This window comes from Myotis nattereri, assembly GCF_964212035.1.
Source record: "Myotis nattereri genome assembly, chromosome: 2".
Taxonomy (NCBI): Eukaryota; Metazoa; Chordata; class Mammalia; order Chiroptera; family Vespertilionidae; genus Myotis; species Myotis nattereri.
Genome location: NC_138076.1, coordinates 39,631,307 through 39,657,583, shown reverse-complemented (window position 1 = coordinate 39,657,583; position 26,277 = coordinate 39,631,307). Strand labels below are relative to the sequence as shown.

Genomic DNA, 26,277 nt, shown 5'->3' with positions numbered 1-26,277 from the left:
GCTCCCTCCCGGGGTTCAGTCGGGAGGACAGACCGACGCCGGGTGCCCGCGGGCCGCGCCCCAGCCCTCCCACCTCCCTCCAGGTCCCAGCGCGCATCCCGCCCGAGTCCCGCTCCAGGCTCCCGTGGTTGGTCCAGCGCTGCTCCCGCCCCTCCCGCGCGACGGGGGCGGGGCCTCGGATCCCCGGCCGCTGATTGGCCGAAGCGTAGGCGCTCCCCTCTTCCGCCCCCTTCGGCGAGGTGAGAGGTCAGCCGAGCGCCGGTCGGCGGGGGCGACAATGGCGGGGCTCTGGGTGAGCTTGGGCTCGCTGGTCGCGGCGGGACGGCGTGCGCGGCGGTCGCCGCAGCAGCTGATGCAGAGCGCCGCGCTGTGGACCCTGAAGGTGAGGCGCGACGGCGGGGCTCCCGCGGGTCTGGGCTTCCCCGGGCTCCCAGCCCCGCTCCGCCCGGCGGTGGTCCGTGCGGCGGCCAGCGCCCCGGGGGCTCCCGCGACCCCCGCGGCCCCGATCCCGCGGCGGCCGGGCGGGGTGCTGATTCCCTCCCCCTGCAGATTGCGCGTGGGGGCGGGGCAGAGCCGGCGTCCTCGTCCTGCTGCGGCGGGCGCTCCGGGGTCGCGGAGGGCGGCGGGGCCGGGGAGCCGGCAGGCTGCGTTCTGCTCGCTCCCGGCGGCTGACAGATCTCTGGCCGTGTGTACCTGCATTTCCTCTGCACCCCCTCTTTGGCCCTAAGGTTTTGGCTTTCCTTGAGCTTTCCAGGGTGTGTTTTTAATGGTCCCTACAGTTTCCCTGTTCTCGTGGCTCTTTCCTGCTGGAAGGGACACGGGGGATGGCTGTTGAAGGAGAGTTAGGGCTGCAAGTTTCTCTCAACTTTTAAAGTGTCACACGATGTCAAGATGACCACCTTTTACGTCTGAGTTGAAGGCCTGTTTTAATTGTAGTACATCACCGTATACAGCAGATGCATCCTGTGAACTTGTTTTTCTTTTCCCTGTAGTAGTGGTCAGCCTGTCTTTTGTACTTTTCTGAAACACATTTTAAACAATTTTTTTTTCCGCCACCGTTCTGTGTGTCCTAGGGTTTCATGGTGGCAGCCTTGACTCAGATGTCGGAGTGTGTGTGTGTGGCTGTCAACACTTTTCTCCACATGGAGTCTCATAATTTCTAAGCACAGACTTCCCAACTTAACTTTAATAGGGTTTATTAAGTCCCTTGAAACAAATTCTTGAAAACGCAGGTCTTCCTGACAACCACCTGCCACCTGGTTCAGTCTGCTTGCTAAACTTCTTCTAAAAATTATTTTAAAAATTGACACATACCTTGATTTATGGTCACTGACCTTTAGGATGGGAAGGCAGTTTGGGGATGACCCGGGCCATCCGGCTCCCTCATTGCTCAACCTGGGAGGAAATCCTCGGGAGCCGTGTGAGAGTTGGAGCTGTTCTCCGCAATGGAAGTAAGCCTGCACCTGTGTCAGCTTTGTGTCAACTTCAGAATGCTATCTCAAAGAACACAATGTTCTTTGTGTTGGTGCAATCTATTGTTTGGTAATTTTGTTTTTAATCTTTTAATCTTCCTTGGCCCCATCCAGCAGTTACAAGACTGTTACATTTACATAGGAGGCAGCCTGGTGTAGTGGAAAAGTCTGGGCATTGGAGTCACATAAGGTCAAGTTTTGTACTGTATGGTGTTAATGAGACAAGTCACTTCGTTGGGCCTTAGCTTCTTCCTTTTAGTTACTCCCCCCCCCCACCCCCAATAAATCTTTATTGAATACTATTTTGTTCTATCTCTAGGGGAAAAAATACAGTGTTATGCCCAGATTTCAAGATTCCCAAGAGCCCACCAGGGAGCCAGCGAGTCCGATGCAAAAGCAAAGAGTCTTTTATTCAAACCCGGGTCTGGGTCCCCTACCCTCCTTACTGACACAGCAGCAGGTGGCAGAGAGAGACCTAGCCCGATGGGAAGAGGAGTTTTATAGGGGGGTGGAGAGGTGACTGTGGCTCCTGCCGATTGGCCAGGCGCAAGTCGGTGTCTTGTAAAGAAATCCTGGGCGTGGCTAGCAGAGGCTTGGGCTTCCGGGAAGAAGCCTTGCCAAGCACATGGCTCTGCCCAAAAATGGAGGACCCAGGGTAAGATGGAGGGCACAGCCCTCGCCTTTTCAACAGTTTCTGCTTTATTAGAAATTTTAGTCCATTAGGGAGAGACAAGTATAAAATGGTAGGGGAGAAGTCAGGGTAATATAAGAAAATAGAACAGAGGGATTTGACCAAGTCAAGATATTGAGGTGTATATCCTCGATACTGTTACGATGTTTTACTTGAATTAATTTATTCAGTCCTCACAACAGCCATATAACCTCATATACAGATGAAGAAATTGAGGCACACAGTGTTATGCAACTTGCTCAAAACGACAGCACTAGTAAGTGTCAGAGCTAGAACTCCAGAACCTGTGCTCTTAATCATACTATACTGCCTAAGGTAAGGGAGTGTTTTCCTTTGGAAGTGAAAAGTTAAACAAATTTTGAAGGACCAAGTGACTTTTCTAGGCAAAGATAGAAGACATGAGTGTTATATGTGCGAGAACAGCATGTGCAAAGATCCTGTGGCCAGAGGGAATGACAAGGTAGAACTGGGGGAAAAACTCTGCGGCTCAGGTACAGAGAGTGGTTGGTGCTGGAGAGGTAGGAAGGAGCCAGACCATGTTGGGCCTTGTAGACCATGTTGTTAGGTTTGGTCTTTATTTTATAGCATTCATGTAGGAGGTGGGCGGGATTACACTGCCATATTTTCGATTGGAGAGGCTAAGAGGAAAGTTGTTACTGTGTTTACTGCTCTATACTTGTTATATATTAACTGTATGATATCTAAGATTTGATTTTTCTTACCCTGTTTCTTCCTTTCAATGTGTTGGCAGAGACTGCATCTTGTCTATTTCTGTGTTGTTAGCACAGTACTTGACACAATAGGTGCTGCTGAATGTGTGACAATACTGACTGGAATAGAGAGTTACTTTTTCGAGTAAAGAGTTCCTCCTGGAGGTGGGAAGAACTCTGAAGTTCGCTCTCCCTTTAAGGCAGGGGTGAAGGATGTCCGAGGGCCCTATAAGGCCTGCCTGAAATCATTTGGCCTGGCCCTGCCAAAGCATTAGGGGTGAGTTAATTAAATGTTTGACCAAATAGAGCAGGCTAGTTGTTAAGTTGATAATTTTGTATGGCCTGCAGATGTTGTTATAAATATCCAAATGGCCCCTGGAAGAAAAAAGGTTCCCACCCCTGCTCTAGGGGTAGTTGAGCTGTTTCTTAGTTTCACTCCATGTTTCTCTTAGGTGAACTTGAAATGTGCTCCACTGAATCTATATTTGAAGCAGAACTTTCTGAAGATTTTGTTCTCCCATTTCTCCCTCTACCTCTGCAAGCCATTTGGTTGGTTGGAAAATAGACTGCTAACTCTACACTTAGTCTAGAGAATTCTAACTATTCTTTTGGCCAGTTGGCAGAATTTGCTTGCTTCTAGGGCAGGGGTGGGCAAACTTTTTGACTCGAGGGCCACAATGGGTTCTTAAACTGGACCGGAGGGCCGGAACAAAAGCATGGATGGAGTGTTTGTGTGAACTAATATAAATTCAAAGTAAACATCATTACATAAAAGGGTCCGGTCTTTTTTTTTTTTTAGTTTTATTCATTTCAAACAGGCCGGCCCGCGGGCCATACTTTGCCCACGGCTGTTCTAGGGTATATGTAGAGTTCACCTTTTAGTTTTATTTGTTTTGTGTATCAGCTTTTTAAACACATTCTGTTTAAGTACCCAATGTTCCCTTCTGTCTACATTTTTTTTCTTCTAGTGGCTCCAGGATGTTAGGTTTTGATAATTGCTACAGTTTATTGAACTTTCATATGCCTTATATGGTTTTCATATATTACCTCTTATCCATGTAACACTAGGCAAAACGTCCCAATTTTACAGAAGAGGAAACAAAACTCGGCAGTTAAGTAAGTTGCTCATGGACACAGTTGGCTGAGGTAGAATTTGAACCTTGGAGGTGTAATTCCAAAACCTGGCTTTTGTCTCATATGAATGATGGTCTTATTATATGGTGAATTTTCAAAGCTTGAATGCTTAGCCAGAGGTCCTCAAACTTTTTAAACAGGGGGCCTGTTCACTGCCCCTCAGACATTCCACACATGCGCACTGCAGGCCCTGGACGAGTCGGCTGCTAAGCAGGACAGGCAGCGGCGGCAAAAACACCCGGCGTGCCAGCGGGCTGCATGTGGCCCGCGGGCTGTAGTTTGAGGACCCCTGACTTAGGCTTTATGTTTCCTTAAAATCCATGATTCCGCACCCCCCCCCCCCCCCCGTCATGTTTAAGCATATCTAAATGTTTTAGAATTGCCTGGAGGCAAATCTGTCCTACATGCTTATAGATTTCTGCTAATCATTTGGGAAAAAAATTTAAGACTATTATAGAAACTAGTTTCTGGCATGATAAAATTCTTATGGACATTTGTGTATTTATATATCAACTTTTGGATTTTATTCTGTTCTTAAGAGGTTCAGAATAGAGGAGTTACTTAAAAAAAAAAATTACCTTTAGCCTGGCCAGAGTGGCTTAGTGATTGAACATGGATCTATGAACCAGGAAGTCGTGCATGGTTCGATTCCCATCAGGGCACATGCCTGGGTTGTGGGTTCGATCCCCAGTGTGGGGCGTGCAGAAGGCAGCCGATGAGAGAGAATCATTGATTGGCTGCCTTCTGCATGCCCCACACTGGGGATCGAACCCGCAACCCAGGCATGTGCCCTTGGCAGGAATTGAACCCAGGACCCTTCAATCCACCATTCTATCTACTGAGCCAAAATGGGTAGGGCTCATCATTGATGTTCTTATCTATCCCTTCCTCTCCCTTCCTCTCTGAAATCAATACAAAAAATATTTTTAAGAAATAAAAAAATAAAAATTTATCTTTATTGTTGATAATGTTACAGATGTCCCCTTTGTTTTTTCCCCCATTGTCCCCCTCCATCTGGCACCCTCCCCTCCAGGCCTTCACCACACTAGTCTGTGTCCATGGGCTATGCATATATGCATATAAGTTTCTGGGTTAATGCTCCCTTTCTTCCTCTCCTGCTCTCTGCCTTCCCAAGGAGTGACTTTTAAAACTCTTCTGAATAAGGAGAAAAGATGGTGATGTTATTTAATGAAGATAATGAAGGAAAAGAAGTTGTTTAAATTATTCCAATTAAAAAAAAAAAGTGGTTAAATGAGAGAATAGGGATGACAAAGGAAATTTGGGAAGAATCTTTTTTGGTAGAAACATAGTATTTCATCTTTGATACCAGGAGTCAGATGACTGCAGAATCATATTGAGTTGCTGGGAAGGTAGAGGGAAACCAGTGGCTGGTTTTTGGGTCAGTGATATGAGATACAAGTTGGAGTTGGAGTAAGTGAACTTTGAAGAATATAGTGGGTAAGTTAATAGAATCAGCACTCCTCTATCTGCAGGTTTTGCCACACATTCTGCCACAGAATTAACCAACTATGGATTGAAAATATTTTGGGGGGAAAATTACAGAAAGTTTCAAAAAGCAAAATTTGAATTTCCACCCTCTGAGCACTATTATATGCTGAATCCACATGAAGTGATGCATAGGTATACTCTGCTGTAGCCTATTTGCAAATACAAATTATATACATACACTATGCCATCCTATCTAATAAAAGAGAAACATGGTAATTAGCGTATGACTGCTACCTTTCCCATTGGCTAATCAGGGCGATATGCAAATTAACTGCCAGCCAAGATGGCGGCCGGCAGCCAGGCAGCTTGAAATTAACATGAGGCTTGCTTGCTTCAGTGACGGAGGAAACCAGCGTTCCCGCCTGCCTTACCGGCCTCTGAGCCTGCAGTTTGAAACATTGTAACAAATATAGAAGCTAAACAAAACCCCAGAAACCTGCTTTCAGCGAGCCGGGATCTCAGAGCTGGAGTTATACATTGTTTCGATTATAGAACCCAAACAAACCAGATACCTGCTTTCAGCAGCAGAGGCCTCAGAGCTGGAGCCAGAGCTAAAGCTGGCCCAGAATAAAAAAAGAAAAAAAGGAGCAGGTGGGAGCTTCAGCCCTCAGCCCCTCACCCAGACTGGCCAGGCACCCCAGTGGGGACCCCCACCCTGAAGGGTGTGTGACCAGCTGCAAACAGCCATCAGCCCCTCACCCAGACTGGCCAGGCACCCCAGTGGGGACCCCCACCCTGATCCAGGACACCCTTCAGGGCAAACCAGCCAGCCCCACTCATGCACCAGGCCTCTATCCTATATAGTAAAAGGGTAATATGCCTCCCAGCACCAGGATCAGCGAGGCCGAGAGGCCTCCCGGCAGTGGGATCAGCGTGACGGGGCAGCGTCCAAATCCCCTGATCGCCCTGCGGCTCTGTGTGTGACAGGGGGCGGGGCCACAACCTCCTTATCGGCCCTGCTCTGTTCGTGACAGGAAAAGGCACCCCCAACCCCCTGATCAGCCCTGCTCTGTGCCTGATAGGTGGGAGCTCCCCAACCCCCTGATCGCCCTGCGGCTCTGTGTGTGACAGGCTGCGGTGCCCCAACCCCCTGATTGGCCCTGCTCTGTGAGTGATAGAGGGCGATGCCCCAACCACCCCCCACAGGCCCTGCTCTGTGTGTGATGAGGTAGAGCCATAACCTCTCCATCAACCCTGCCCTGAGTGTGACAGGGTGCGTCGCCCCAACCTCCTGATCCGCCCTGTTCTGTGTGTGCCGGGGGTGGTGCCCCAACTCCCCTATTGGCCCTACTCTGTGAGTGACGGGGGGAGCTCCCCAACCCCCTGATCGGCCCTGCTCTGTGCATGACAGGGTACGGAGCCCCAACCCCCCTGATGGGCCCTGCTCTGTGAGTGACGGGGGCAGCGCCCCAACCCCCTGATTGGCCCTGCTCTGTGCGTGACGGGGTGGCCCTGCAACCTGCCCATCGACCCTGCCTTGAGTGTGACTTGGGGTGGTGCCCCAACCCCCCAATCAGCCCTACCCTGAGCGTGACTAAGGGTGGCATCGCAACCTCCCGATTCGCCCTGCTCTGTGCATGACAGGAGCAGCGCCCCAACTCCCTAATCAGCCCTGCTCTGAGCCCGACTAGGGGCTGCACCTAGGGATTGGGCCTGCCCTCTGCCACCTGGGAGCAGGCCTAAGCCAGCTGGTCGTTATCTCCCGAGGGGTCCCAGACTGCGAAAGTGCACAGGCCGGGCTGAGGGACCCCCCTTTCCCCCCCGAGTGCACAAATTTTTGTGCACTGGGCCTCTAGTCCTATATAATAAAGAGGTAATATGCAAATTGACCCTCACTCCGTCACACTGTCACAAGATGGCTGCGCTCACAGTGGAGGCAGGGTTCCCGTAACACAAGATGGCTGCACCCACAGCGGAGATGGGGTTCCTGTAAAAAGCTGTAATGAGCGATCAGCAGGGACCTAAGCCTGCGTGGCACCAGGCCGGGGCGGGGGACTTGAGGCTGTGCCCCCTGCCCGGTGGGGCTTGACGGGGAACTCAGGCTGCACCCCAACCTGGTGGGGCTTGACGGAGGACCTCAGGCCGTGCCCCCCCACCCCGGGGTGCTGAGGCTGTGTCCCCCCACCCCGGTGCCAGGCTGGGGGACCTCAGGCCACACCCCCGCCCCGGTGCCTGGCTGGGGGACCTGAGGCTGTGCTCCCCCACCCCGGGGGACCTGCGGCTGTGCCCCCCGCCCCAGTGCCAGGCTGGGGGACCTCAGGCTTTGTCCCCTGCCCTGGCGCTGGGTGGGGGGACCTGAGGGTGCGCTGGGAGACCTGAGGCTGCGCCCCCTGCCCAGCACCAGGCCGGGGGACCTGAGGCTACACCTCACGTCCAGCGGGGCTTGAGGGGGGACCTGAGGCTGCGCCCCCTGCCTGGCGGGGCTTGACGGGTGGGGCCGGCCAGGCATGGATCTTGCCCAATGGGTGCACGCGAGTGGACGGGGAGTTGACTCTGGGTTCCGCAGCATGCCCCAGACTCTGACAGGAGGAAGATTTTCATATTCATTTTACTAATTTTCTTTCATCTCTGATACTTCTGTTATAGAGAAAGGGCAAATAGCCATATTAAAATATTTCCTCTAATTCCCTTTTAATGTGCATGAATTTCATGCACTGGGCCACTAGTTTTATATAAGGGACTTGAGCATCTGTGGTTTTTGGTATCAGCAGGGAATCCTGGAACCAATATCCCATGGATTCCAAGGGGTGACTATTTTATTGACTAAATAACTGTATTACTCTACATTAGTATTTGAAAGAAGGTAGAAGAAACAATAGGATTTAGAGGACTGGTTTCAGAGAGGCAATATAGTATTCATTCATTCACTCATCTATCTAGATATGCAGTTTTCTATCCATTCAAAAAGTGTTTTTGGAGCATCTACTAAGTGACTGGCACTAAGGTACACACTGATAATATCAGGAGAAACTGAAACATACTGCTTCACTATGTCCCTGGTATAGAGAGGTCAAGGAATAAAAATAAAGATTGAAGGAAGATGATAAGCTCTTTAATGAACATGGAGGAATGTCATATGCAGAAATATTGTTTTACTTTGAAGATACTTTGAAGATATTCCAATAGTTGAAGCAAATATATACTTTTTGAGAAAATTAGGCTATTGTATGATTTTTAAAGAGTAGTTTATTTACGCCCTAACTGGATTGGCTCAGTGGATAGAGCGTCGGCCTGCGGACTCAAGGGTCCCGGGTTCGATTCTGGTCAACGGCATGTACCTTGGTTGCGGACACATCCCCAGTGGGGAATGTGCAGGAGGCAGCTGATCGATGTTTCTCTCTCATCGATGTTTCTAACTCTATCCCTCTCCCTTCCTCTCTGTAAAAAAAAAATCAATAAAATATATTTTAAAAAAAGAGTAGTTTATTTTGAATGTCTATTATTTTTTTTTTAATTTGGAAAAAAAAAAGACCATAAACTATGAGGGGTTCAATATAAAATGAAAATAAAAGTGAATTTCAAAAATGTTGGAAGATACAGACTTATAATTTTAGCCAGGAAAAGAAATACAGAATACATGGGACAGAATACATGTGGTAGCTTAAAACAACGCAAATTTATTCTTTCACAGTTGTGGAGGCTAAACGTCTGAGATCAAGGTGTCCACAAGGCCACACTCACTCTGAAGGCTCTAGTGAGGAATCCTTCTTTGCCTCTTTGAGCTTCTGTTGACACCAGACATTCCTTGGCTGAGACCATATCACTGTAATCTGTGTTTCTGTCCTCACATGACCTTCTCTTCCTTTTCCCTCTGTGTTATCTCTTCTTTCTTTTATAAGGGCACTCATCATTGGATTCAGGGCCAGGACAAGATCCAGGATGATCTTATCTCATGATCCCTAGCTTAAATATATTTGCAAAGATCCTCCCCCCCCCCCAAAAAAAGGTCAAATTTACAAGTTTTAGGACATGGACACATTATTCTGGGGGGGGCCACCATTCAATCCCTACTCCTAGTATGTGCCAGATACTGTTTAGTGCTGGGAATATAACAATGAATGTTTTTTTGCCCTCATTGTGGTTATATTTTAGTAGCGAAGACTGACAATATTCACATAAATAGATAAATTCAAAGAGTAGTAAATATTCTGAAAGGAAAAAAAAATAAAAGGATAATGGGATAAAGAGTGGTGTTGGAGGTGGTTACCTAAGGAAATAGTACAGACATTTCTGAGCATATGGGCAGAAAATTGACCCACCTTGCCGTGTGATTATCTGGGGAACTAACATTCCAAGGGAAAGGCCAAGGCAAAAGCTCTGAGGTGGGATTACGTTTGGTATGTATATATGTAAAAGGCTAAGTGAACGACCGTCTGTCCAACCGTCTGACCAACCGGTGCACATATGACACGCACTGGCAATTTAAAAATAAACGTTGACTCACGCATGCGCGCTATTTGTCCCTGTCTGACACTGGCCTCCCATTTAAATTAGTTCGAAGACAGCATTTGTGATGACTATTAATAAATCACAAGGACAAACTCTAGCAGAGTAGGAATATTCCTGCCTGAACCCATTTTCAGACATGGTCAGTTATATGTTGCTTTCTCTCGAGTTTGAAGATCGTGTGATGTTAAAGTTGTAAATACTTCATCACAAGGGAAATTAGTCAAGCACTTTAAAAGCGTTTTCACTCTTAATGTGGTATACAGGGAGATAATAGAATAAGTCTAATCACTTTATCAGTCATTGTTTGCATTAATATTGTTTTTATATCATGTTATTGTTGTTTTTATATCTTGTTTTTTTAATGTCATGTCTTTGTTGTTGTTATATCATGTTATTGTTTGTTTATTAATCAATTTATATATTACCAGAGGCCTGGTGCATGAATGTGTGCATGGGTGGGGTCCGGCTGGCCTGCCCCGATGGGAGCCCATCAGGGGCCAGGTGGGCCAGGGGGAGGGGCCGCAGGCGGTTGGCCAGCCAGCCCCATCCTTGATTGGGGTGTTGGGGGCCAATTGGGGGTGGGGCTGGGCAGGACGAGGGACTGTGGGAGGGCTCCAGGGCGTGTCTGGCCTGTCTAGCTCAGTCTCGATTGGCCAGACCCCAGCAGCAAGCTAACCTACTGGTCAGAGTGTCTGCCCCTTGGTGGTCAGTGCATGTCATAGCAACTGGTCGACCGGTCAACTGTCTGCCCCCTCATGGTCAGTGCACCTTATAGTGAGCGGTTGAGTAGCCTTAGCATATCATTAGCGTATTACGCTTTGATTGGTTGAATGGATGACCAGACCGGACACTTAGAATATTAGGCTTTTATTATATAGGATTTTCATATAGATTTTACTAATTTTCTTTCATCTCTGACACTTCTATTATAGAGAAAGGGCAAATAGTGATATTAAAATATTTCTTCTAATTAATTTCCTTTCAGTGTGCACAAATTCATCACTGGGCCACTAGTAATTGCATAAAAGGATGAATATAGCCAGTACTAGTATGGTTGGAGTGAAGTGAAGGAGGGGGGATATGCTAGGAGATGGGGTAAGTGGAACAGTCATGTAGGGGCTTGTAGTAGAAATGTATCCTAATGGAATCCATTGGAGGGTGTTAAACAAATTGGATTTACATTTTGGAAAGACTACTCTGGTTGAGGGAGATGGAGGTTTGAGGAGTGGAAGCAGTGAGCCAGTCCGGAGGCTATTGTAGAAGTTTAAATTAGAGATGATGGCAGTTTGCATGAGGGTGGTCTGGTAGCACCGGAGTTGGTGAAGACTGGTCAGATTTGGTATATATTTTGGAACTACAGTCACTATTTGCTGTTGGATTGGAAGGGAGATACAACGAAAGAGAGGAACCAAGGACTCTTGAAAAGAAGGACAAAAGGCCACATATTTTAGGAATCCATTTATTCGAAATGTCCAGAATAGACAGATCTATAGAGACAGAAAATAGATTAGTGGTTGCCAGGGGCTGTGGGGTAGGGTGATGGGAGAGACTGATAACAACTAAGGGGTTTCTTTTTGGGGTGATGAAAAATGTTCTGCAATTAGAAAGTGGTGATGGTTCCACAACCTTGTGAATATATGAAAAACCACTGAACTGTATATTTACAAAAAAAACGAGTTTTATGGTATGTGCATTATATCTTAATTAACAAAAAAGATTGATTCTTAATCATTGATCAATATCTTTGAATATGGTAGTGTTTTAGAGATCTAGATGGCTGACGCTTAGGAGGGAAGATCAAGATAACAGTTACATTACAATACTTTGATTGAATTTACAAAATACGGAGGGGTGGGTTCACCTTATTTGTCTTTTGAGGGATGTGGGAAAAGAGAAGGAGCCAGGAACCTTCTTGAAATGGCAAAGGGGAAGGGAAGCTGAGTTCACATTTTATCATTAAATCACCATTAGGTGCTTCTCATTTTTCCAGCTGAGTGAGGTTAAGTAACTTGCCCAAGGTCACACCACAATTTAAGTGGTAATGCAGGATTTAAACTAAGATCTGACTTCAACACCTTCATTATACCATGTTAGCAAACTTAGTAAAAAAGAGAAAGTGCAAATTTACATGTTTTGGGTACAAAAACTAGTTTGAGATTCATAGTAGTAATGGAAAAGAGGGAAGCAGTAGGCTATAAAGCTGTCCCAGACTTATAGTTAAGAACATTTGTTCATTAGGATAAACAAATCATGTCCTATCAATCCAATAAATACCTTCTCAGTTACTCATTTACAAAAATGCAGTGATATTTCCCATCTCATTAATTGCTATTAATTTGGAACTTTGTGAAAGCTATAGTTATATATAAATAGTTCTATGGAGGTGGGATGGGTAGGTTTCCTAGAAGCAGAGCCTGAAAAGGGATTTTGTGCAGGTGGTGTTTGAGAGAAGAGTGAAGACAGCAGGATAGAGCAGGGGAAAATATGCTAAGCAAGGAAGGGGCCCAGCTGGAAACTAGCTTCCCTCTCATGTCTCATTCGCAGGGGAACTCTGGAGCAGTAGTTCTCCAAGCACAGGACTTCTGCCAACTGTAGCAGCATTACCTGGAAACTAATCAGAAATGCTGATTTTCCAGCAGGAACCCAAGCCTGCCAGTTAGAAGCTGGGAGTGGACCCCAGCAATCTGTTTTATAAGCCCTCCAGGTGATGCTGATCACTAGTAAAGTTTGAGAAGCACTATTCTAGCTCAGTGTGTCCAACAGAATTCATGCACAGGTGGGGTCCCTCGGCCTGGCTGGTGATCTGGGCCGATCAAGGGGGCCATGGGAGGTTGGCCCCAGCAGCAAGCTAACCAGCAGCCAGTTCCACGAGGAATTGGGCTCCGTCCTCCCTCCTGTCTGGGAGCGGGACCAGATTTGGGGCTGTTAGAGCCCCAGCAGCAAGGTTTGGGGCAGTACGCATCATAGCTACCAGCTGGTTGTTCTGGTTGTTCGGTCATAACAGTCGCTTAGGCATATATATATATATATATATTAGAGGCCTGGTACACAAAAATTTGTGCACTCGGGGAAGGGGTCCTTCAGCCCGGCCTGTGCCCTCTTGCAGTCTGGGACCCCTTGGGGGATGACCACTTGCTGGCTTAGACCTGCTCCCCGGGGGGATTGGGCCTAAGATGGCAATCAGACATCCCTCTGGCAGCCCAGTAGCCCTCGGGGGATGTCCACTTGCCACCGGGGAGCAGACCTAAGCTGCAGTCGGACATCCTTAGTGCTGCTGAGAAGGAGGGAGAGGCTCCCACCACCACCACTGTACTGGCAGCCATCAGCCTGGCTTGTGGCTGAGCAGAGCTCCCCCATGTGGGAGCGCACTGACCACCAGGGGACAGCTCCTGCATTGAGCATCTGCCCCCTGGTGGTCAGTGTGTGTCATAGTGACCAGTCATGCCCAGTTGTTCTGCTGTTAGGATCAATTTGCATATTACCCTTTTACTATATAGGATAGAAGCCTGGTGCACGGGTGGGGGCCTGCTGATTTGCCCTGAAGGGTGTCCCGGATCAGGGTGGGGGTCCCGCTGGGGTGCCTGGTCAGCCTGGGTGAGGGAATGATGGCTGTTTGCAGCTGGTCACACACCCTTCAGGGTGGGGGTCCCCACTGGGGTGCCTGGCCAGTCTGAGTGAGGGGCTGAGGGCCGTTTTCAGGCTGGCCAAGCCCCCTGGCGACCCAAGCTCCCAGCCTCTCCTTTTTTTCTTTTCTATTTTTATTCTGGGATTTATTTACCTTCTATAATTGAAACTTTGTAGCCTTGAGAGGAGCTCAGAGCCAGCCAGGGCAAGCGGGAAGCTTGGCTTCCTCCATCACTGGGCAACCAAGCCTCCTCCTTGCTCCAGCTCTGTGGCTGCTGGCTGCCATCTTGGTTGGGTTAATTTGCATATAGTCGCTCTGATTGGCTGGTGGGGATGGCTTAAGGCATAGCAAACAATTTGCATGTTTGTCTTTTATTAGTGTGTGTGTATGTGTGTGTGTGTGTGTGTGTGTGTGTGTATATATATATATATATATATATATGATTATTTCACCCAATGTATTACAAATATTTCAACATGGAAATAAAAAAAACTCAGTAGGTCTTTTACTTTTTTTGGTGTTAAGTTTTCAAATCTGATGTGTATTTTACACTGAAGCACCTCATTTTGGGACTGGCACATTTCAAGTGCTCTGTAGCCACATGTGCCTAGTGTCTGCCACATAGGACAGCCAGCTGTGAAGCACAGATTTTATTACCCAATTGGCCCTATGTTGTGGTGAGGGTGGTTGGCCTTTGGAATTTAGTGTTAATCAGTCATTGGCTGTGAGAGTGGGGGCTTGATGAGAACTCCTGTTTGGTTGAGGCATATAGGCCAGATTTGGGAGAAGGTGTGAGCCATGAGTAGTTCATTACCCACCCGATGGGGCCCCTGTGCTGAGTGGTAAAGAGGCTCTGGATGGGCACCAATGACATCCACTGTAGGCGGGTGGGAGGAATGGTCTGGTGGAGCCATGGAGGGATGGTGAAGTTATGGAGTTGTGTATAGTTACTTGGTGCTTTAGCTTACTATGGAGGCATAGCCCAAGAATCTTGAGATTGGATCCCCTCTCTCAAATATCAGGTGTTCAGCCTTGCTTTTAACAGGTCTTTGGCAGACAGTTGAAGACTGGAATGGCCAGTGAGGTCCCGAAGACTAAATATGTAATCAATGTCTGTTTGAAAGAAAAAGCTGTGCTTAAGTGAAAAAGCCTGATTTCCATTAGTGTTTTCAGAGGGAGTTCCCTTAAATTTTAAGGCTTAAAAGGTCATTCCAGGTCTGTTAATGCTGAAATACCCAGCTTCCCAGCTCTGTGTCATGAAACTTGGTAGAGATGACCTTCTTCTGGAAATGTTGAGGTTGATACACAAACCAGTGTGTACTTTTACCTTGGTAAGATCTGTTGTTCACATTTTTGAGGAGAGTTTCTTTTTTGAAGCAGAATGCATTCTGATAAAGAATTCTCAGAATTGTTTTAGTATTCACTTGAATGCCACTGTAGGTATGTTAAGAACAACAGTAGTTTTGTACAGAACTAGTGTTTAAATTGTTCTTTAAGATAATTGCTACTGAACTTACCAGTTTGAACTGTCACATGAGGTCATGTCTACAGTGTGAAAGTAGGTACTGTCTTAGTTTAGAAAAGGTTATTTTCATTTCCTTGTTTGTAATGGCTGGAAGACATGCATCCAGTTTGTCTAAAAGCTGTACATTCTCCCTCCCCTTTTGGGGGCAACAGTTATTGTGTGCTTACTGTAATATATGCAGAACTGCTAGACAGTTTACACATTCTCATTTAATTCTTAAAGTAGCCTATATCCTAGGTAAGTACTGTTATTATGCCCAGTTTATATACGAGGACATTTCCTTTATATTTAACAAATGTCAGAATCTGTCATAGGCTAGACAAGAGCTCTTACTTACTGTATTCTTATTTTAATGCTAACTCCCAAATGGTCTGGTATAATTTAAGAAGGAAGGACATTTTTCCTACATAATCAGATTTATTTTTTGTGTAATACCTTACATTTTCTTAGTGCTTTATAGTTTATCAAGTCTCCTTTGATCCTTTTAACAACTCCATAGAAAAGCAGGGGCGGTGTCATCACCTACGTTTTATAAGTGGAGTCTAGAGAAATGATTTGCTCGATGTTGCATAGCTATAAAGCAGTGGAGCAAAGAGTTGACCCAGGTCTTGTGACTTTGAAGGTCATGCTGACTTCCCATGTGTGAGTAGGCATTTCCTTTCTAAGTGTCAAAATATAGGAAATCTTTATTCTCGCAGAAGAGAACCAATGCATTATGCTATGAGGAAGTAATTTTGCACATGCTGACCTTTTCCTTTTGGCTATGATAAGCTAAATAGTCTTTATAAATAAATGAAGTTCATTAAAGTTTTTCCTCGGACTCCTGTTACTAGGAAGTTTTTTAAAAGAATTTTGGACTGGGCCTGTAGTCAGTTTATTCTATGCTTAACAAAAACAATAAACATTAAAATTCTGTGTATAAGTCCAAATTATCAGATTTCTGCTAACTTGTTCCATGTATTAAAAAATTATTGTAGTTGTACAAAATTGTGTGATTTTTAACTTATGTTCTTTAAAACCTTGAATTTCCATGAAATTCCACCAAGAGTAAACAAGGACAAAGAGAACTTTTATGGGGCTGCCTACAAACCAGTTCAGACTCACTATGGGAAAGGCCCAAACCCTTTTTTCTCCATAGTAGTTGTTTTGTTATAGTTTTGTCTGCTTGTACCATTTCTACTTCTAGTTACTTGGCTAATGAGGGGCATCCATGTTTTTTAAAATTTGGAGATACTTTATCACAAATTCACATGTGTACAGTTATATGTCTTCTTTTTGATAATGGTGGTAAAATATAGTCTTAGATTTTCAGGACTGAGTATTTTTAAATACTAATAAAAAGATGACAAAAGACCAGTTTTGAGCACTTAGGTATAATGCTACGTCGTCTACATTTTTGGACAGGTGTAGTGTATAATAGAGTTGATTTAGTTTTAAGAGTTTTGTGGTACAGATGTTTTATGTTATTGGTAGTTTCCTGAAAGTAAAGATAATATACATTGAGTCAGCCAACCCAAACATTTTTCAGAGCTTGGCCACTTAGACATTTCTGGGTTGTTCTGGGATAGAAACTGTCTCCAGTTAGGCCAAATTTAGCTTAGTCCATTCTTCATGAGTCTAATGAGACAGAGTCCTGAGGTTTTTATCCTAGAGATTTAATGTGTAATGCATATTTATTAGAGTCTATGTACAGTTGGCCCTGGAACAACACAAACTGTGTGGGTTCACTTATGAGCAGATTGTTTTCAATAAACATAGTCAGCCCTTTGTATGGGGGTTTCAAATCCTCAGATTCAACCAAATGCAGATTGGATTCAGTAATTTTTTTTAAATCCTCACCCGAGGATATTTTTCCATTGATTTTTAGGGAGAGTGGAAAAGAGAGGGAAAGACAGAGAGAAACATCGATGTGAGAGGAGAAACACATTGATTGGTTGCCTCTTGCACGCCCCCCCCCCTCCCCGCCCCCTTCACCCCCACCAGGGCCTGGGCCTGGCCCGGGCCAGGGAGGAGCCTGCAACCAAGGTAAGTGCCCTTGACCAGAATTAAACCCGGGACCTTTGGTCCACAGGCCAGTGCTCTATCTACTGTGCCAAACCGGCTAGGGCTTGGGTTCAGTGTTTTTGCATTCCCAACTACAGATGGAAAACATCCGAGGTTGGTTGAATTCATCGATGTGAAGCACCGACTGTAGAATCAAAAGTTAAATGTATATTTCGACTGCACAGGGAGTGGGCATCCCTGTACCCTGCCCCCAGTTGTTCAAGGATCACCTGTAATTAGCATTATTTCTACCAAGTAGCTCTGCATGTTTGTTTTTCTCAAGGTAGTTGAGCAGTGAGTGATAGATATCTGCATCAACATTTTCTTGGCCCAAATGTTGAGTTTGGAGTAACTGCATATCCTTCAATTGTCAAAAGCTTGTTCATGTTAGATACCTCTGTACTAAGTTTCATTTTTTGAATAAGAGTGGCTTAGGTTAGTAAGTGACCTTCAAGAAAAGTAACCTAATCTTGCATTTCTTAAAGAGCAGAGGGGTTAAAAAAGTGGTTTGCTCAAATTGTAGAGCTAGGATGAGAACTGAGGTTCCTTCACTTCCTCTCCCGGAGTTCTTTCCCAGGTGATACACTGCTTTTCCAGGTGTTCCCTTCCCAGAGGTAAAAACATCACTGTTTATTCTCACTCTCCAAAGCTAATTAAAATACCCAAATTTTCTATCCCAGATTGCGTTTTGTCTCTGGAAGACTCACATTTGATTTTTGCTACCACGAATCAGTTATATCCTTTATTTGGTAGAGATTAAAGACACATATGATTTTTGCCTTTTGTAAAAGGATATAGTGACATGTTCCTGCAACAGATCATTATAGACCTTACAGTATTAGGGAGTTCCATTTTATAAAATTGATAGAAAGCTGGTATGCTATTTACTTTCTTGTGCAAATATCCTAGTGCTACCGTGCGGCAGAATAAATATGAGAAATTCCCAGGTAGTTTTTGCTTCTCATTCTTCAATTTGTTTTTTGCATTGGCTGAGGTTATAAGCATAGGACATGATTTTTAGGAGAAGGGATATCCTTTATCCTATTAAATTTAATGTAAGAGAAAAGTTACTATGTTATAGCTTTTCTGCTGAAGGCAGTGGGAGACTGAATTTTTATTTGAACACAGGGAGTGGTGAGACCCTCTTGGCAAATTGGTTTTTTTTTTCACCCCAAATCATGTCTTTGCATAGACATTAGTGTTATGATGGGAGGTGCCACTTTTTTTATTATCTCAAAATAAAAAACTTCAGTGTTTTTAACAGGCCTATGCTTAAATCCTATAACCATTATAGCCTAGCCCTGTGACTTTGGAAAAATTAAAATTTGCCTCCCCACTTCTCTCCCCCTCCTCCTCCCCCTCTAAAAAATAAATATTTTTTGAAGCCCATTCAAATTGCTGTAATTTATTTCACTTTTTTTTTTTTTTTGTAGAATGTTTCACACCATTCAAGACAGCACTTAATGGTGACCCGTAGTCTCTGTTCAGCAGGATATGATTCTAATGAAAAAGTAAGTATTCAAAAAAATATTTTCAACAGGTAAGTTGTAATGGTTTTACTTTCTTGTTTCCACACTGTGTTCAGTGGACTGATTAAATTTTATTAATGCTGTGTAATGATTTCTTGCTCTAACATCATAGGTTTTATCGGTGTTCAATCTTTGTTTCTTTTTACATTGTGAATCACAGCCTGAGTCTTTAATTTTGTATTTGTATGTATGTATGCCAAAAATTGAGTAAAGTTACAATGTGTTTATCTTGTTTTCAGTAGAATAACTAATATAATGTGAGGTTTTTTTTTTCCTCTTAAAAACTGGGCAGTTGAGAGATTTTAAACTATTGATTTTTAAAAATTTATATGTAAGATTTGTTTCGATTGAAGGAAATTACATATATTGTAAATTTTTGGACGTAGTAATTCAAGTTAAAATCCTGATATAATGTTTGAGTTGGGTAATAGAAGAGATAAAGGGACTGGAAGTGGTGATTAGAGGTAAAACATGATTTAGTGTGACAATAAAGGCATCAAAGAGGGCAGAAGAAGAGTTTTGGTTAAGAAGAGATGGTTCAAGTTGAATGTCATGAAAGAACTGATACGAATGGTTATTTGACAGTGAAATAGCCTTGATGTCTTCTAAATCATCTGTTGAAGCATAGAAAACTACTGAGGAGGTCTAGAGGCTTGGGGAGAGTAAGAGTCTACATTATTACAGTTCAATAGAAATATAATATGGACAAAGTTGCAGGGCATATGCAGTTTTAAATTTTCTAATAGCCAAGTTAAGAAAATAAACGTAAACAGATGAGATTAATGTATTTTCACTCAGTGTCTAAAATGTTATTTGACATATGATCGATAAAAAAAGTGTCAATGAGATACTTTGCTTTTTTTTTTTTTTTTTTTTTGTACCAAGACTTCTAAAGCCAGTGTATAATCTACACTTCTGGCACATCTCAATTTGATTAGCCATGTTTGAAGTGCTTAGTAGCCTCATGTGGCTAGTGGTTACTTTATTGAATGGCATAGGTCCAGAAGAATTAGCTATGATAAGCTCCCTATTATGAAATCTATATGTTAGTAGAAAAAAAAAAGCCCCACTTCAGCATAGATGGTATGCCTTGGGTGCATATATGTATGTACATTTCTGCACACCTGTTGCATTCCCATCTAGAGGTAATGGCTGTCCTAATTAGGAACACTGTAGGAGTGCTTAGCTAGCATTTATTCAAGAGGCCACATTTCGCCCTAACCAGTTTGGCTCAGTGGCTAGAGCGTCGGACTGCAGACTCAAGGGTCCCAGGTTCAATTCTGGTCAAGGGCATGTACCTTGGTTGTGGGCACATACCCAGTAGGGAGTGTGCAGGAGGCAGCTGATCAATGTTTCTCCTCATTGATGTTTCTAACTGTCTATCCCTCTCCCTTCCTTTCTGTAAAAAAATCAATAAAATATATTGAAAAAAAAGAGGCCACATTCCAAAGGGGAGGGAAATATAAGTGATTCAACCATCTTTCTCCCTATAGCCTTCCTCATTAGGTAATCATGTTAGAAATGGGCCCACATTGATGAAATTAGTGGTATAATATAATAAGTTATTATATTATAGAAATTCTGAGCCCTTGAATTGGAAGAGTAACCATCTAGCTGGCCTTTCATTTTTACCTTTCAGGCTAGAACCTGTGCTTGATGAAATGGTCCTGTGTTCAGTCATTGGGCTGGAGAATTTTTGATGGCTCTGAGTCTGACAATATGTTTAGCCAAGTTAGAATATTGATGCATTTGCCTCATGTGAAGTTTTCATGCAGGTTGTTGGAGCATTATAAAGTGCAGGAACTTGAGACTTCCCTGAGCTTATCCAGGAAATGTGCTCATTCCCAGAGCACATTTTAAGATTGTTTATATGTCTGTTAGTAAGTGTCTATATGTGTGGCAGACTTTGGTTTGAGACTTAGTTTTGCTGAGGGTTACAAGAATAGCTAAATTGCCTACCATATTGGTGACCATTGATAATTACTAAAAATAAATAAATATCCTATCTAATAAAAGAGAAACATGCAAATTGACCATAATTCCGACACCCTTCCCATTGGCTAATCAGCAGGATATGAAAATTAACTGCCAACCAAGATGGCTGCTGGCTGCCAGGCAGCTGAAGCGATTAGGAGGCTTGCTTGCTCCAGTGACGGAGGAAGCCAAGGTCCCTGGCCTGCGGCAGCCCAGCTCTGAGTTCCGGATGCAACAAAGTTGCAATTATAGAACCTAAACAAGCTCCAGAAACCTGCTTTCTGCTGGCAGGGGGCTCAGAGCTTAGAGCGGCAGTGATGGCAACAGTGTTTCAATTATAGAACCTAAACAAAGCCCAGATATCTGCTTTCAGCAGCTGAGGCCTCAAGCTGGAGCCGGCCTCAGAGCTAAAGCCGGCTCTCAGATCCAGTGACAGCCATAGAAAGTAAATAAATCCCAGAATAATAAAAAAAGAAAAAAAAAAGGAGAGGCTGGGAGCTTCAGTCACCCACCAGCCTGAAAACAGCCCTCAGCCCCTAACCCAGACTGGCCAGGCACCCCAGTGGGACCCCCACCCTGATCCGGGACACCCTTCAGGACAAACTAACTGGCCCCCACCCGTGCACCAGGCCTCTATCCTATACTACAGGCAGGGTGGGACTGCACAAGATGCCATCCGGGCCCCATGTGCAGCCCTGGGCAGCGGGGCATAAGCCCTGCCCCCAGCTGGGACCCCTGTGTGCCACCTGAGCCCCGCACTGCTAAGTCCCGCCCCCAGCCGGGACCCTATGACTATTGGAGAGCAGGGAAGTGCCGCTGGGCCCTGGGTCACTGTGGTGATCCGGCCATCGGTATGTAGAAAAGTGCGGCCTGTTGGCAGCCCCCAGCTGCGCCTGATCCGGGAGCAGGAAAGCAAGCCTGGCCTGCGGGCAGCCCCAAACTTTGCCTGCTCCCCAGTTGCCATCATGATCTGGGAGCAGGAAAGCAAGCCTGGCCTGAGGGCAGCCCCCAGCTGGGCCTGATCAGGGAGCAGGAAAGCCCAGCCTGCGGGCAGCCCCAAGCTGGGCCTGATCCAGGAACAGGAAAGCTCGGCTTGTGGGCAGCTCCCAGCTGGGCCTGCTCCCCGGTTGCCATGGGGATTCGGGAGCAGGAGAGCAAGTCGGGCCTGCAGGCAGCTCCAAGCTGGGCCTGCTCCCCAGTTGCCATGGAGACCTGGAAGCGGGAAAGCCTGGCCTATGGGCAGCCCCCAGCTGGGTCTGCTTCCCCGTCACCATGGCGGTCCTGGAGCAGGAAAGCCCGGCTTGCAAGCAGCACCCCCATCCTGGCCATAGCTCAAGGGAGAGTACAACATGCAGTGGAGGCCAGGAGCCTGAGAGATCAACACAGAGGGGCTCCTGCTCCAAGCCTCCATGGTGTGGCTAGGGGCAGGCCCCCAGCAGACACACACACACACACAGTGCCTGCTCTGAGCCTCCAATATGGCTGGGGGCAGACCCCCAGTGGGAAAACACACACACACACCCACCCACATGGCAACTGTTTCGAGCCTGCATGGCGCGGCTTGGGGGCAGGCCCCAGTAGACACACACACACACACACACACACACACACACATACAGGACGCCTGCTTCGAGCCTCTGCTGCCAGACTGTTGCCGTCAGTAGGACATCCACTGAGGGCTTCCGGACTGTGAGAGGGGCAGGCTGGGCTGAGGGAACCCCACCCCCCAGTGCACGAATTTCGTGCACTGGGCCTCTAGTATTTGTATAGTGATCTTGGTTTAGAACATTTAAAGAGACCCCCCCCCCCTTCCCCTTCTCTTGGGATCCACTTAGCAGGTACCTATTTTGTTGTAAATGTCTGAAATCAGATCTGCTGTCTGCTATCTTTGCCTTCTCCTTTGCTGTGCCTTTGCCTAAGGTACTTATGGAGAAACTGTGGCATCCTCAGTCACAATAAAATCTATGATTTTTTTTGCACTTGTTGGTAGTACAGGTGTGTATTCAGAGCAAGTTGATAGACTTGCCCTTCATTTGAGGGCTGCATTTAATTAGATCTTTCTACATCCAGGGATTCTTGCGGTCTTTGTAACCATTCCTTAAATATTGTACTGGTTTGTTTATTGTTAATGTCTTAAGTGCATGTAGACCTGATCTTTGGTAATATATATATTTTTAAATCCTCACCTGAGTGTGGGGAGCCGATATAGGATTAAGACTCGGACTGACCTGTTAGCAAAATCACAAACAAGTCTTCTTCCGAGTCTTAAATAATCCAATCCAAGAGGTGGCCACTGATTTATACTCTCTGTCATTTAAAAAATAAAAATGGGGGAATTTGCCGGAAGCTGGTCCACCCTTGCTGCTTGACACAGTTGCTGCAGGAAAGAAACATTTGGAATAGAATGGATAGGATTAAAATCAACTGGTATAAATACAGATGTAACAAGAGAATAAAGACAGAACCTGGCTGGAGAACCTGGCTATGCTGATCAACTGAATGCTGCCTACGTGTCATTCCTTCTTCGCCGACTCCTTCCACACCTTTGGGAACCCTTGGACCTGATGGGGCAGGACCCCAACACCTGAGGACATGCTTAGAGAGAAGGACAGGGAAAAAGGGAGAGGGGAGAAGGGAGAGGAAAAAGGGGAGAGGGAAACATTGATATGAGAGGGAAATTTCGATCTCTTGCCTTTTGTACATGCCCTGACTGGGGATTGAACTGACAACCCTTCGATGTTCAACCAACTGAGCCACTCTGGCCAGGCTGGTAATACATAATTGTTAAATAAACTGATTCTCACTTGAACTTGCCATTGTTTATTTTCTTACTCTACATTTTATTTTATTTTAATTTTTTTTTAATATATTTTATTGATTTTTTACAGAGAGGAAGGGAGAGAGATAGAGAGTTAGAAACATCGATGAGAGAGAAACATCGATCAGCTGCCTCCTGCACATCTCCCACTGGGGATGCGCCCGCAACCCAGGTACATGCCCCTGACCGGAATCGAACCCGGGACCCTTGAGTCCGCAGGCCGACGCTCTATCCACTGAGCCAAACCGGTTCGGCTTCTTACTCTACATTTTATCAGAGACTCACATCAAGTCAAAATTAAACCAGGTGAAATTTAATCATTACTAAAGAGATTATTTTTTGACTTGAGTTTTAACAGTCAGTTTGTCTCATGTATATTCATGAGAATAGGGAATGTGAATATCCCATGTCCTGACTGGTTCAGGGTTCAGGCTCTGGAAGAGGGGCCACACACACATGAAAGAGAAGAGACAAGAAATCATAATTTGGAAATTGGGGGGCCACGCGGGAGCCCATCCCAAGAGGACTCCACCTCTGCTCAGGCCTTGCCATCCTTTTATTCTGTTTGGGATACACCTATAGCCCTTAGGCAGGCAAGTTCCAGTAACAGACAATCTTATCAGTAAGGATTTACATGACTATCTGGTGGGGAAGTTGCTTCAGCTACCATTGTCTGGACTACACAATGGGTGCATAGCCCTGACCTTTGCCTGGGTTTCAAGGTCACCAGCATTCCAGGCTCCTTGTCCACACCTCTCTGCTACAGAAGACAATAGACGGTTTTCAACATCTCCCCCTTTTCTTTCCCTTAAACAATCTTGAAAAGTGAATGCTGCCTAACAGGGTTCTAGTCCTTTAAAGACTCTTCATTCCGCATCTGCAGACTAGAAATAAACATGAGAACAAAAATGAGACAAGCAATAGTGGTTATGCTGAGAGGCAGAAGTCATGTCCTTTTTAAATTTATCAGCGGTTTCCATAAAATTCTTGAAAAACCTTATAAACGTGGTTTTGAACTCTATATCCAGTCGTTTTCTTTCCTCCATTTCTGTCATTTGTGACCTGTTTCTTTGTCTCCGCATTTTCTATGCTTCCCTGTGTTGGTAGAGTGGTTTTGTGTGCTAGGTGTCCTGTAGGGCCCAGTGGCTCAGCCTCCCCAGTTACCTGGGGCTTTGGTGCTCACTGAGTCTGCCCCTTGAGTGTGTCCCTTATGGATCTGAGGAGTTGTAATCTGGATGGTCCCACTCTGACCACTGGGTACACTGGCTCTTGGATCTAAGGAGGTTCTAATTTAGTCTCTGCCTGAGGTTACCCAGCAGGAGCTACGAAAAGATCTGCAGATTCCCCTTCCTTTTTTGGAGTTTGGAGGTGCCCAGATGAGGCCCAGCTGTGAAGCAATGCAAGCTGCTGTGGGGCCTTGGGCCTTCTCTTGGAAGTTCTGGGTCTGTGTGGCCCAGCTGTAATTTGTTAGGTAATTTTCAGGTTGCAAAGGGCCAGGGCATTCATATGCAAAAGCCTCTGCCGAAGCCTGGGTGGGGCGGGGTCTCAAGGAATCAACAGGGCGGAGCAAGCAGCTATGGCAGATCCTCAGCCCTGCCCTAAGGGGCCCCCGCGTCTCAGTGTCCCGGTAATTTAATTGCTGCAAGCACCTCTGAGGGAAAGCCGCCCTTGAGTTCCGAGTTCTGCCCACTGCCAGACAGTCCAGTTTCTCCCCTTATGAGTCCTGGGTCCCCAGAGACTCACCCGGGACTGGAGTTCAGAGCAGTCAGGAGCTTGTGACTCCCTCCCGATTCAAAAAGACAGCCGCATCCTCAGGTACCAGCCCCTTTCCGCACGCGCTCGAGCCTCCGTACCTTTGCACTTTACTTCCGCAGCTCCTGACTCTCAGTGTGCTTTTCTCTTTCCTTCTAGTTGTAGAATTTCCACTCAGCCAGCCTTCCTGTAGTTCTGGATGATGTCCGTTTTGTCTTTTTGTTGTATTTGTGAAGTTGTTGTAGGAGGCAGCAAGTTTGGTGTTTACCTATGCCGCCATCTTGGTTTCTCTCCAGATTTAGTATTTCAACAACAATCTTTAGTTTACCCTGTAAATATTAGCAATTATATTTTTCAAGATTATCCCCTTTGACTTATTTGCATATACAGAGGGATTATGGGAGGTTTCAGTAATTTTCCTAGACTTTACTTGGATTCAGTTATAATTTCAGCATATAAAGAATAATATGTAAGATTTTAAAATGAGGCACATGGCTTATTGCAAGCAGTGTATTGAGCATTGAAAATAATTCATAAACTCCCAATCTGTAAACGCAAATATCCAGAGCATCACTGGCAGACGCCCCCACAGGGGATCCTGACTCTTGGCTGCCCAGTCCCTGAGGGGACACATGCTACCCCATGAGAGTTTCCTGTTTGAACTTGGCTCTGAATCTCTGCAAGTTCCTTTCTGAAGCAGATGCCTTAACCCATGTGACCTGTTCCTTGCTCTTGATTGGATCTCAGGCACATGGTCTCTCCTGATTGGCTAATTCAGAGGGAGGGTTTGGCCTTTGCTGTTTCAAGATGGTGACCCCCAGGGGAGTGGCAAGCCATGTAGCCAACATGGTGGCTGCCAAGTCAGGCAGCCCAACATGGCGACTGTCTAAAACCACAGGAAAGGTTCGGCCAGGCAGACCAAGCCTTATGGTGGCCCCCTAGATTAGCCATTTAGTTAATTATAGTTGCGTTGGGACTTCCCTATGGGGCTCCTGATTTGACACCCCCACAAAGATTCTTAGTCACCTAAGAATACCCCGGAATCA

General features: G+C 45.7%; 1 protein-coding gene across 1 annotated transcript in view; it reads left to right on the top strand.

Moving 5' to 3' along the window:
* Positions 1 to 244: 244 nt before the first annotated feature.
* Positions 245 to 26,277, top strand: part of PCCA (propionyl-CoA carboxylase subunit alpha) — a 382,136-nt gene continuing 356,103 nt past the window's right edge. Inside the window, exons 1-2 of the mRNA XM_081082496.1 lie at positions 245 to 382; positions 18,592 to 18,669. Coding sequence (XP_080938622.1) covers positions 278 to 382; positions 18,592 to 18,669 — 183 coding nt within the window. The 5' untranslated portion in view covers positions 245 to 277. The remainder of the gene's footprint in view (positions 383 to 18,591; positions 18,670 to 26,277) is intronic.